This window comes from Myxocyprinus asiaticus, chromosome 47 (genome assembly GCF_019703515.2).
Source record: "Myxocyprinus asiaticus isolate MX2 ecotype Aquarium Trade chromosome 47, UBuf_Myxa_2, whole genome shotgun sequence".
Classification (NCBI taxonomy): Eukaryota; Metazoa; Chordata; class Actinopteri; order Cypriniformes; family Catostomidae; genus Myxocyprinus; species Myxocyprinus asiaticus.
In genome coordinates, this window is record NC_059390.1 from 30,401,079 (window position 1) to 30,414,386 (window position 13,308).

The window sequence follows — 13,308 nt, forward strand, 5'->3', positions numbered from 1 at the left end:
TTAATGATGTGGCGTTAAATCCGGTTGGATGATTTGAATTAGAGACTTCCAGTGGCTGCTTCAAATGCAACACTCTTCAGGCAGACAAGAGGGTGCGCGTCTGTTATGCTTTTAGAAGAAGCAGCTTCATGAAAACTGCATCTGTTAGTCAATTGATGTCTCATCCATCCTTAGGTCATTTAACGTTCAACAGCCCCCCCCCCTCCAAACCCACAGATGCTGATGTCACGTCTAATGGCTCTGCCCCCAGCAGTAAAGAATATAACCGCCAGCTCACCGCCCTCAACTGCTCCGTACGCGACTGGATCGCCAAGCATGTCAACGACAGCCCCCTGTGTGACCTCAATCCCATCTTCCGCGACTACGAGCGGCACCTGGCCAGCATAGAGAGGAAATATGGCAGTGGTGCATCAGATGGCAGCACAGAGAGCGTGTCATTTGAGGGGGAGCAGAAACAGCTTGTGTCGAGTAGCGCAGCAGCAGGTGTTACTGCGACCGTGTCTGGCAGCAGCACATCTCCACCGCTCTTCTCATTTAAGGACAAGGATGGCGCCAACGCAGAGAAACCAGCAGCAGCGCATGCGCCAGACACTATTCCTGCTGGCGTCTCCTTTACTTTTGGGCAGAAGGTGGACAGCTCTGTGCTTGGCACGCTGGCGTCTAGTGGAGCTGCGTCTTTCTCTTCCTCGGGGGCATCTGTGTTTGGAGCCACGGTTAGTAGCGGCAGTCCTGCAGTGTCATCTTCTCTTAATGCGGGCAGCAACAGTCAGACTGCAGGTACAGCAGCAGCGCATGCAGAGCGTGTTCACTTAAACACTACATAACTTCAAACATAATGCATTAGTTATGAACTAACCATGAAAAATACTCTTTACAGTATTTATTAATCATGGTTAATATTAATGTGTAAATATATTGTTGGTGAATGTTCCTTTATGTAAGTTTATAATGCACTGCCAAATGTTAACATAAACAATGTTTAATGTTGGATAAATTGTACTTATACAACTTTTAATGTTAAATTGTTTTGGTTTAAATATTTTTTCTTGCTAGTTCAACCAATGGATGTTAACCTGTAAAACCAAATATTTAATATTTGCTTACAAGACTGGGTAGCAATTCAGATTTCCCCATTCAGTTCGGATTCACAAGCTCTTGACCCAAAATATGCAGTTCAATTGCCAATTGTTCAATTATTTAACTGATATAATAATAAACACAACCAAAACTGAAGTAAACCCCCAAGATTAATATTTTTTTGTAGAGATTTTTTTTGTGTTTTACTCAAGCCCTATTTGCTACAAATATAGTGTGTGTGTGTGTGTGTGTGTGTGTGTGTATGTATGTGTGTATATATATATATATATATATATATATATAATATATACACATACATACACCGATCAGCCACAACATTAAAATCACCTGCCTAATATTGTGTAGGTTCCCCTTGTGCTGCCAAAACAGCGCCAACCTGCATCTCCGAATAGCATTCTGAGATTATATTCTACTCACCACAATTGTACTGTACAGAGCGGTTATCTGAGTTACCTTAGACTTTGTCAGATTGAAACAGTCTGGCCATTCTCTGTTGAACTCTCTCATCAACAGTTTTTCTGTCCACAGAACTGCTGCTCACTGGATGTTTTTGGCACCATTCTGAGTAAATTCTAGAGACTGTTGTGTGTGAACATCCCAGGAGATCAGCAGTTACAGAAATACTCAAACCAGCCCTTCTGGCACCAACAATCATCCATGCGATTATCTAATCAGCCAATCGTGTGGCAGCAGTGCATAAAATCATGCAGATACAGCTCAGGAGCTTCAGCTAATATTCACATCAACCATCAGAATGTGGAAAAATGTGATCTCAGTGATTTGGAGCGTGGCATGATTGTTGGTGCCAGAAGGGCTGGTTTGAGTATTTCTGTACCTGCTGATCTCCTGGGATTTTCACGTACAACAGTCTCTAGAGTTTACTCAAAATGGTGCTAAAAACAAAACACATCCAGTGAGCGGCAGTTCTGCAGATGGAAATGCCTTGTTGATGAGAGAGGTCAACAGAGAATGGCCAGACTGGTTCGAGATGATAAAGTCTATGGTAACTCCGATAACCGCTCTGTACAATTGTGAAGTATATCATCTCTGAATGCTATTGGCGCTGTTTTGGCAGCACGAGGGGGATCTACACAATATTAGGCAGGTGGTTTTAATGTTGTGGCTGATCGGTGTGTGTGTGTGTGTGTGTATATGTGTATATATATAATATACACTACCGTTCAAAAGTTTGGGGTCATTTGCCTGAAATGTTTCTCATGATCTTAAAAACCTTTTGATCTGAAGGCGTATGCTTAAATGTTTGAAATTAGTTTTGTAGACAAAAATATAATTGTGCCAACATATTTAATTACAAAATTAAAATGTTATTTAAAAAAATAAATAAAAAATGGATGACTTGGACCGAGTAATTAAGAAAAGCAGCCACTAAGTACCCAGAATATAGATGGAAACTCCTTCAATACTGTTTAAAAAGCATCCCAGGGTGATACCTCAAGAAGCTGGTTGAGAAAATGTCAAGAGTACATGTCTGCAAATTCTAGGGAAAGTGTGACCACTTTGAAGATGCTAAAATATGACACAGTTTTGATTTCATTTGGATTTTTTTTTTTTTTTTGTCACAACATAATTCCCATATTTCCATTTCTATTATTCCATAGTTGTGATGAATTTACTATTATTCTAAAATGTGAAAAAAATAAATGTGACCCTAAACTTTTGAACGGTAGTGTGTGTGTGTGTGTGTGTGTGTGTGTGTGTGTGTGTGTGTGTGTGTGTGTGTGTGTGTGTGTGTGTGTGTGTGTGTATATATATATACATACATACACACTGATCAGCCACAACATTAAAACCATAAATATATAAATTAGTGCTGGGCGATACGTAAAAAATATTTTATCGATAATCGCCTTATTGCGATTTATACAATTGCATAGTCAACCCCCTGCTGAGGGTCAGTGAATATTTTTGCTTTATTGATTTTGTTTTTAAATTTAATTTGAAACGAAAAATATAAACAAAAGACATTTCTAAATTAAAATTGCACTTTAAACAAAAAGCAATTAAAATGATCAATAAATCTTATTTAACCACCTCCCAAATCCAAACATTTACCGTCCCCAACGGCTCCATTTGCCATCATACAAGCCTCCATCAACACAGATGGAAAATTAATAATAGCCTAAAGATGATTTTAAATGTAAAGATAATAATAATCATAATAATAATAAAGCCTAATAAATTCCCTTATGTTCCCAAATAATGCTGCTAAATGTGTGTTCTTTTCGAATTTGCATTTGTATTGTGTTTTGGTAATACAGTTAATGCTGCCTAAAGAAAATAACTAGAACTAAATTTTAGGTTCAAGGTGAACGTTTCTTGTATTATTTTATGATTTAATGGCTTTCGTCTTCGTTTCTTTAATACAAAGAAATATATTACTGAACCTGCAGAGTTGCGTTCACAATGCATGTTAAGCGCAAACTCACAGCACCTCCTGAGATGATCGGAGATCATTTGCAGCATTCTTATAGACGACATTATTCTTGCAAACAGTTTTCAGACAAATGAAATGGAGAAAGAGTGATAACTCTTTACATGTGTGTGCTCCACATGACAGGCTCATGCTGCACACTTCTGAACAAACATCAGACACTAGCATTAACGGCTTTTATTTTGTTTGTTCTTAAATATAATATAGTGTGTTTCTTCAAGCGTGCGTCTTTGTGTCTAACAGCATTTCTTGTCATGCGTCATTCTGAGATGTTTTATGTGTCTCCCGCCTGTTGCGGGTAGATGAGGAAAATTACCCGCACATGAAATACACTTGGACGAGGAGCTTGCAAACTGGATTCAGCCTCGTCACATGTAACGATCAGTGGCCCCATGGCACAATGACCATTTAAATATTAAGATGACAACTAAATGTTATATTTGGCTATGCATCTATAGTGTTATGGTAGTTTTTTGTTATATCTTATAGGCCATTTTGGTATTGAAAATGTAATTTAACTTTTTATTAAGAGAACAACAAAGTTTGTTTATTGTTCAACCTGTTTTTATAATGTAATTCAATACTGTGATAATACCGTATACCATGATAAAAGCTTCAGCAAGTATCGTGACATGAACATTTTATACCGTCACATGCCAGTTGCTTACTTCCCTGATACATGGTTTTGGCATTTCCCGATTTTGTGGATCATTGTCTGTCAATTGAGTGTCACAATCGGCATCAGGACCTTTGTAAGATATCGTCCAATTACATTGTCCTATCACCCAGCCCTAATATATATATATATATATATACACAGGTGCATCTCAATAAATTAGAATGTCATGGAAAAGTTCATTTATTTCAGTAATTCAACTCAAATTGTGAAACTCGTGTATTAAATAAATTCAATGCACACAGACTGAAGTAGTTTAAGTCTTTGGTTCTTTTAATTGTGATGATTTTGGCTCACATTTAACAAAAACCCACCAATTCACTATCTCAAAAAATTAGAATATGGTGACATGCCAATCAGCTAATCAACTCAAAACACCTGCAAAGGTTTCCTGAGCCTTCAAAATGGTCTCTCAGTTTGGTTCACTAGGCTACACAATCATGGGGAAGACTGCTGATCTGACAGTTGTCCAGAAGACAATCATTGACACCCTTCACAAGGAGGGTAAGCCACAAACATTCATTGCCAAAGAAGCTGGCTGTTCACAGAGTGCTGTATCCAAGCATGTTAACAGAAAGTTGAGTGGAAGGAAAAAGTGTGGAAGAAAAAGATGCACAACCAACCGAGAGAACCGCAGCCTTATGAGGATTGTCAAGCAAAATCGATTCAAGAATTTGGGTGAACTTCACAAGGAATGGACTGAGGCTGGGGTCAAGGCATCAAGAGCCACCACACACAGACGTGTCAAGGAATTTGGCTACAGTTGTTGTATTCCTCTTGTTAAGCCACTCCTGAACCACAGACAACGTCAGAGGCGTCTTACCTGGGCTAAGGAGAAGAAGAACTGGACTGTTGCCCAGTGGTCCAAAGTCCTCTTTTCAGATGAGAGCAAGTTTTGTATTTCATTTGGAAACCAAGGTCCTAGAGTCTGGAGGAAGGGTGGAGAAGCTCGTAGCCCAAGTTGCTTGAAGTCCAGTGTTAAGTTTCCACAGTCTGTGATGATTTAGGGTGCAATGTCATCTGCTGGTGTTGGTCCATTGTGTTTTTTGAAAACTAAAGTCACTGCACCCGTTTACCAAGAAATTTTGGAGCACTTCATGCTTCCTTCTGCTGACCAGCTTTTTAAAGAAGCTGATTTCATTTTCCAGCAGGATTTGGCACTTGCCCACACTGCCAAAAGCACCAAAAGTTGGTTAAATGACCATGGTGTTGGTGTGCGTGACTGGCCAGCAAACTCACCAGACCTGAACCCAATAGAGAATCTATGGGGTATTGTCAAGAGGAAAATTAAAAACAAGAGACCAAAAAATGCAGATGAGCTGAAGGCCACTGTCAAAGAAACCTGGGCTTCCATACCACCTCAGCAGTGCCACAAACTGATCACCTCCATGCCACGCTGAATTGAGGCAGTAATTAAAGCAAAAGGAGCCCCTACCAAGTATTGAGTACATATACAGTATATGAACATACTTTCCAGAAGGCTAACAATTCACTAAAAATTTTTTTTTTTATTGGTCTTATGATGTATTTTAATTTTTTGAGATAGTGAATTGGTGGGTTTTTGTTAAATGTGAGCCAAAATCATCACAATTAAAAGAACCAAAGACTTAAACTACTTCAGTCTGTGTGCATTGAATTTATTTAATACACGAGTTTCACAATTTGAGTTGAATTACTGAAATAAATGAACTTTTCCACGACATTCTAATTTATTGAGATGCACCTGTATGTATGTATGTATGTATGTATGTATATATATATATATATATATATATATATATATATATATATATATATATATATATATAATATATAATATATAATTTTAAAATGTCAAAATGCTTCATTTGAGATATTTTCAAATGAAGCATCAATGTTCTGCAACAGTCAAATGTCATCCTGGCCAAAAAAAATAAAAATAAAACATTAAGTTGCACCTTTTAATTTGAAGCAGGAAGTATTTACTCTTCAAGTGGAGTAAAATAATGTTCAGTAATGGTTTAGTTTTTTTGCGCAGCTTAGTGATAAGCAATGTTAAGGCCATGTTGAATGTGTGCCCATGCCTGTTTAAGTAAGAGTCTGTGATACATGATTTATTTTGAGATTTGTTTTTTGTTTGTTTGTTTTGATATGGGGATACGGTATTAATTTGATTTGTTCAGGTCTTGAAAAAGTCTTAAATTTGATTAAAAAACAACAACTCTGCAGCAACCCTGTTATTGCATCAGCAGAATAAAACAGCATGAGAATTTAAAAATTAACATTTGAGAATGAGAATTTCCCAAAAAATATTTTTGTGGTTAAAAATCACTGTGCGAAAAAACTCAGTGGTCCTAAAAATAGCATTTATAAATATTACCTGTACATGTTCTTCATGACATTCACCCTATCAGTCCTTTCTCCTGTGAATTTATCTTGTTCTCTAGATGAGAATGGAAAAGAATCAGATGAGCCGCCCATTCCTGTGGTTAAAGAAATCAAGGAGAAAGACGCTTTCTACTCTAAAAAGTACACTTCACATCAATCAATCATCTAGTTTTTTAAACGCATCACTCCGTGATGTCATGTTCATAACTGGTCTTCTCTGCAGGTGTAAGTTGTTTTATAAGAAGGACAGTGAGTTTAAGGAGAAAGGAGTTGGTACGCTGCATTTGAAGATGGTATCTGAGAATAAACTACAGCTGTTAGTGCGAGCTGACACCAACCTGGGTGAGTCCGTTAATAAATTAATTGATCGAGAAACTGTTTTATAGACATGTTAATTAAATCCTGACTGAGATCTGCATCTAAGATCTTTTGTCAGTCTGATAATGTTGATGACATCAATCAGGCTGTGTTGCATGATATACATGCATGATCTTTAACAGCTGATGCTATTTTCATGTGAAGTTTTAATTTTGACATTTCCCTCATTAGTCAGATTGATTGTGCGCTGTTCCATGATTTAGCTTATACATTGATATATGGTTCAGCTCGGTTTAACTGATATACCTGTAAAAATTTCAACTGGTACAAATATTCAAGTATTGTTTAATGTCACGATTATGCAAAACGTCACCGCATGGTACAGAATGTGCAATCCAGTCAGACGTTACGCTGCAAATAAACATTATCCGTCAGTTGGATAGATACGAGTTTTAAAATTCCCTTAATGGTTATCCTTCATTAGTTGCTTGTATTATTTCTGCATTGAAAAGTGCCTGTTGAAAGCGAGAAGCCATCGTACTAAAATTACCTCAGGAATTATTCAACTCCCATTTTAAATGTGCAATTATGTCTCATAAAGTCGCCAAAAGGCTATATCTGCATTTTGATGATGAATTACAGTGATGTGCTGATGTACAGATTTCTTCTACAAAGATCCATCAGGTATGTTCATGGTTTTATTGGGATATTGTATGGTTCATTGGTCCGTTGGGTCAGATGGCATTCTCGCCACAAGCAAACTGCTCGAGTTTGTTTGCAATCGGTCACGATTGTTTTGTTTTGAATCCAAGTGTGATTTCCCATGTTCATATATGCCTAAACTAACTGAACCAAGGGAGAAAACGCACCAGGTCCCCAAACAAATGCTTCAAACGAGCCAGGTGTGAAAACGCCCTAAATTATGTGCATGCGCAGTCTGCTAATGAGGGTCTGTTAAAAAGTAAAGCATATAGACCTTTAGTCAGTGTAGATTTTTTTGAGTGGATGTGCGGAATAAAACTGAACTGGTCACAATTGCAGGAGTCGATACAGATATCACCAATTTTGATATCTCTGGGGAAAAAAATTCTTTAGAACAAACTCCTTTTTAGGGCTGGGTTAAAATATTGATTTTCCAATTGTAATCTTACTTCAAACGATCCTGATATTGAATCCCTATAAATCTCATGGTCGATCTTTTACGCTATACGCAACCCCCTACAATGCAAGTAAGTCACTCACTAAAAGCCTGCGCCACACTAGCAGACTCCAAACAGCTCTATTTTGACCAGACTGTTTTTCTGAGATCTCGTTCTCTTCAGTCGGAGGTATGACACACTTGATGATACAAAATGGAAGAGTGATGACAAGCATACCAACACTCTCTTAATCGCTGTTATGTGGAGGTCACCGAAATAACAACTGCAGTACCGTGTAAGCATAAACAATTGCAGTAGTTTGAAGTTTGACCTAATATGGCTGGCAAAAGGCTATATCTGCCCTTTGATGATGAATTACAGTGACAAGCTAACCTACAGATTTCTTCTCTGTCCCGGTGGTCTCGGGCCAATAGTTTTGGTGTGGATCTCAGTGCAATTGCCGTGTTCATAAATGCCTTTACAAACCGAACCAAGGGAGAAAATGCAACAGGTTCATCAACCTCCGCCTGTCAATGAAGCTCACACCGGTAAATCACTGAAAAATCAGCTAGAGTGACATGGCTTAATGCGACCAAATTTCTAAAGATATAGGTACAGTTGAAGTCAAAAATGTACATACATCTTAGCCAAATACATTTCAACTAATGTTTTCACAAGTCCTGACTTTTAATTGTAGAAAACATTGCCTGTCTTAGGTCAGTTAGGATCACTACTTTATTTAAAGAATGTGAAATGTCAGGATAATAGTAGAGCAAATTATTTCTTTCAGCTTTTATTTCTTTCATCACATTCCCAGTGGGTAAGAAGTTTATATATACTTTGTTAGTATTTGGTAGAATTGCCTTTAAATTGTTTAACTTGTCAAACGTTTTGGGTTGCCTTCCACAAGCTTCTCACAATAAGTTGCTGGAATTTTGGCCCATTCCTTCAGACAGAACTGATGTAACTGAGTCATGGTTGTAGGCCTCTTTGCTCACACATGCTTTTTCAGTTCTGCCCACAAATTTTCTATCAGATTGAGGTCAGGGCTTTGTGATGGCCACTCCAATACCTTGAATTTGTTGTCCTTAAGCCATTTTGCCACAACTTTGGAGGTCATTGTCCATTTGGAAGACCCATTTGCGACCGAGCTTTAACTTCATGGCTGATATCTTGAAATGTTGCTTCAATATATCCACATAATTTTCCTTCATGATGCCATCTATTTTGTGAAGTGCACAGTCCCTCCTGCAGCAAAGCACCCCAACAACATGATGCTGCCACCCCCATGCTAAACGGTTGGGATGGTGTTCTTCGGCTTACAAGCTTCACCCTTTTTCCTCCAAACATAACAATGGTCATTATGGCCAAAAAGTTCCATTTTTGTTTCGGCAGACTAGAGGAAATTTCTCCAAAAAGTAAGATCTTTGTCCCCATGTGCACATGCAAACTGTAGTCTGGCTTTATTATGGAGGTTTTGGAGCAGTGGCTTCTTCCTTGCTGAGCAGCCTTTCAGGTTATGTCGATATAGGACTCGTTTTACTGTGGATATAGATACTTGTCTACCTGTTTGGTTCTGGATGAACCAGACTTGTGGCGGTCCAGAAACTTTTTTTCTGAGGTTTTGGCCTATCAGAAGCTAATTGCCTAAAGGCATGACATCATTTTCTGGAATTTTCCAAGCTGCTTAAAGGCACAGTTAACTTAGTGTATGTAAACTTCTGACCCACTGGAATTGTGATATAGTCAATTAAAAGTAAAACAATCTGTCTGTAAACAATTGTTGGAATAATTACTTGTCATGCACAAAGTAGATGTTATTGTATTGGGATGTTTGAAATAAATAATAGGTAACAAATCTAAAGTGGCATCATTGCAAAAACTGACACTTCAAAACACCTCAAACAAAACAAAAATGCTCAACTTTATCAAAGACATTAAAAAATATATTTTTGTCAATGTCTAAACATACTGTATCTAATGCATAACTAGTCTTAACGATCTGAAAACAAAAATCAGTTTGCTACAATTTGCTACAGGCAAATGAGTTGGCCTCTGTAGCCATCTGCTGGTTATATGTTGTAATTTCATGTCTAAAATTTTTCTTCAACAGATGTCAGTAATGACATGACAATATGTCCCTGAATAAAATTGTGACATGTAGTTAGTGTAAAAGTGAATTTAACATAAAATTGTCTTTATATAAATATGAATGGTGTTGTTTAGTAATTTAGAGGTAAATAAGTTATGAGTATTGTTATTTATTTTTATATTATTTATTTATTATTATATTAAGGTGAATATTACTTAAAAACAATGGCATGTTGCCTTAATTAAATAAACATTGCTTTAAGTTTTTTACAGTAATTATTCAGCTACAAAGTCATAAGTATAAAGTGAACAAAAAACATGGTAATTAAAGAGCAAAGAATTGCAGTAAGAGCAGTTGTTTTGAGGTTCTGTGTTTTTCTTGTCAATATTGTGGTGTGATTAATATTAATGATGTGATCGACAGCGGCCGGTCTGTTAGGCTGCATTTACACTGCAAGGTTGACACCTATGAAAATGTCAGTCCAGAATCAGCTGTATAGTGTTTTTTTTTATTATTTATTTGTTTTTATTATTATTATTATTATTATTATTAAAAATGGATCTTTAACATCTTGTATAGGTTTTCATTTTTTTTTTTACCTGTTTTTTTGTTACCTGGATTTCACTATGACAATAGCCATGTAAGATGGCATGGCATTAAAAACAAACACTGCAAGGAATAATATTTTGACATCCATATGATGATGCGCTCTTTTCACAGAGCGTGTTGCGCATGAAAACAGTCTAGTCAGTCTAAAAGAAAGGGATGTTTTCCAGATGCTGTGTTCTAGGAGATGAACATGTGCTCACTGGTTCCTCTGGTTTTTCACAGGAAACATCTTGCTGAACATCATGGTGCCTTCCTCCATGCCTTGCTCACGAACTGGCAAAAACAATGTGATGGTGGTATGCGTGCCAAATCCTCCAGTGGACGAGAAGAAACCCAGCACACCTGTTCCAGTGCTCATACGTGTCAAAACGGCAGAAGACGCAGATGAACTGCATCAAATCCTGCAGGAGAAGAAAGCCTGAACTGTCTCTGCCCGTCCTCATGTATCGTGTGTTTGAATGAGACTCACAAAACCTGGTTACGTTACACACACACACCTTACTCTTGAGTTTACTCGCTCTATTGCATCTAAAACAGCTCTCTTGCGTCAGCGTTAATCACATCTACTGTGAAATCACTCATGGTCCTACTGTAACGCTGGTTTAAGTTGTATTTTATTTTATATATATAAAGTGAAGCGTATCAGTGTATTATCACACACTCGAGTCTGGATTGATGATCATTCCTTTTTGATTTTTAATTTAGCTGCTATTTAAAGTAATGGTTCACCCAAGAATGAAAATCTGTCATCATTGACGCATCCTTATGTAGTTCCAGACCAGTATGAACTTTCATCTGCTGTTGAGCATGAGGATGTCAGTCAAGCTCCAAAACTTCAGAAGTCATGTAATTGCATTGTCACAAACAGACCCCATTTTTAAGTCTCTATTAGCTGAAAATCGTAGTAACCAAGCGCAGTGTGCCATTTTTAATATTCTGGATGTGAGTGTGGTAAAACGCAAGATTATCATGAACAGACCCAAAGGTAAGTTATCATATGATTACAGGAGTTTTGGAATATGGCACAAATCAAATGTACTACTTTTATGGTGTACTTAAGATCTTTTTTTTTTTTTTTTGTGGTCACTTATAAACTGTGAATTAATTTTCCTTAGAAAAAAGTAAATCATACAGGTTTGGAACAACACAAGGGTGAGTAAATAAAGACCGAATCTTCTTTTTTGAGTGGTGTGTTCCTTTAAGGGATTAATCAAAGTGCAGACGGCGCAGACTGTTTAATGTGGATCGCTTTGATTCAGTTTTAATTCTTGGAAATTTTTCTGAACATATTGGATCTGTAAGTATGGATTGAGTTCTGTACAGTTTTCCAGGGTTTAGAGGTCAGTATTAAACATTGTAGATCATTAAATCTTGATTTGCTGGTATTTGTTTTTTCCAGTTGAGAATAATATGCATCAGAATAGTTATATTGCTGTAATCAAATTTAATTGCCCACAGTTTTTGATCTGAGAAAATCAGATGTACCCAGTTCTTTTTCCTGTTGCTGTGTTTGGGGAACTTGCTGTGTTTGTCAATATTTATTGGAGATGAGGATTTTGCGTGAATTATATGAACCCTGTAAATTACTCCTCGCCCTTGAATGATCTGATGTATGTAAATGAGTGATCGGTGGCTTTATGGCAATCTGTCTCTAAAATGATCTCCTAAATTAGTTTCCTTTAAGTGACCTTTTTACTGCCTTACACATTGAGGTGTGTGTTTCAAGTGTTGAACAGCACTAAATCTATCTTACATTCTTTGAGTGGTGAATAAATCAAATGAACCTGACAAGTGACTTGTTTTATTTGCAGCATGTTTTATTCAAAAGTCGGCTTATGCGAGACTAAGCTCAACCATTCAACCCTGTTATCGAAGTTACTGTAAGAAATCAAATTTTCCATTAATAAAAGAAAATGTTTCTATTACAAAATAACATTTGGTCTGAAAAAGGTTATATATTTTTTATTTTTTTTAAACCACGTTATGAGTGCAACAAAAATCCATCTTTCAAACCATGTCTTTACCCAAATACACTTAAATAATAATTATACATTTTAGAGCTGTAGGGACGAATTTTGCGGGAAATTGCATACATACGTCATTTGCCCGTGTGTGTTGACGTCATATCCGTACAAGAGAAAATAAGCTCCAGCTACTGTAGCGCATGTGTGGGAGTAACTGAAGCTGAAAGTTTGTCACAACGAATGAGAAAAATGTACCATGGATCATTCAAAATGGCAAACCTCCAGTTACAATTTTACAATCACCAGTTGTAAAAACAAAGAAACCCCGAACAGAGAGTCTACAAGCAAAAAGGTAAAGCGACAGAGTCCGTAATAAAACCCGAATAAACATCGGCTTGGCTTTTCAGAGGTGGCAACAACTCTTGAGATCTGAAAGGATTTAAAAGTGACCCAGAGATGGCTTTTTTCTTACTTAACGGAATATATTTTATTGATATGGTTTATGTATAACGGTGTAATCTCACACACGTCTGTAATCTGCAGAACTTTTCACTTGCTAGCATATGTGTGTATTTTTCTTTATAACGGCAATA

The 13,308-nt window shown here is 37.1% G+C and overlaps 1 protein-coding gene across 3 annotated transcripts in view; it reads left to right on the plus strand.

Annotated features, from left to right (window-relative positions):
* The window catches only part of LOC127437012 (nuclear pore complex protein Nup50-like), a 29,022-nt gene extending 16,370 nt beyond the window's left edge, over positions 1-12,652 (plus strand). The window contains exons 5-8 of one of the 3 annotated variants that reach the window (XM_051691608.1): positions 175-777; positions 6,653-6,734; positions 6,817-6,935; positions 10,974-12,652. In XM_051691608.1, coding sequence (XP_051547568.1) covers positions 175-777; positions 6,653-6,734; positions 6,817-6,935; positions 10,974-11,173 — 1,004 coding nt within the window. In that variant the 3' untranslated portion in view covers positions 11,174-12,652. The remainder of the gene's footprint in view (positions 1-174; positions 778-6,652; positions 6,735-6,816; positions 6,936-10,973) is intronic. The other 2 variants (XM_051691609.1, XM_051691610.1) reach the window with 2 other exon arrangements.
* Positions 12,653-13,308: the final 656 nt, after the last annotated feature.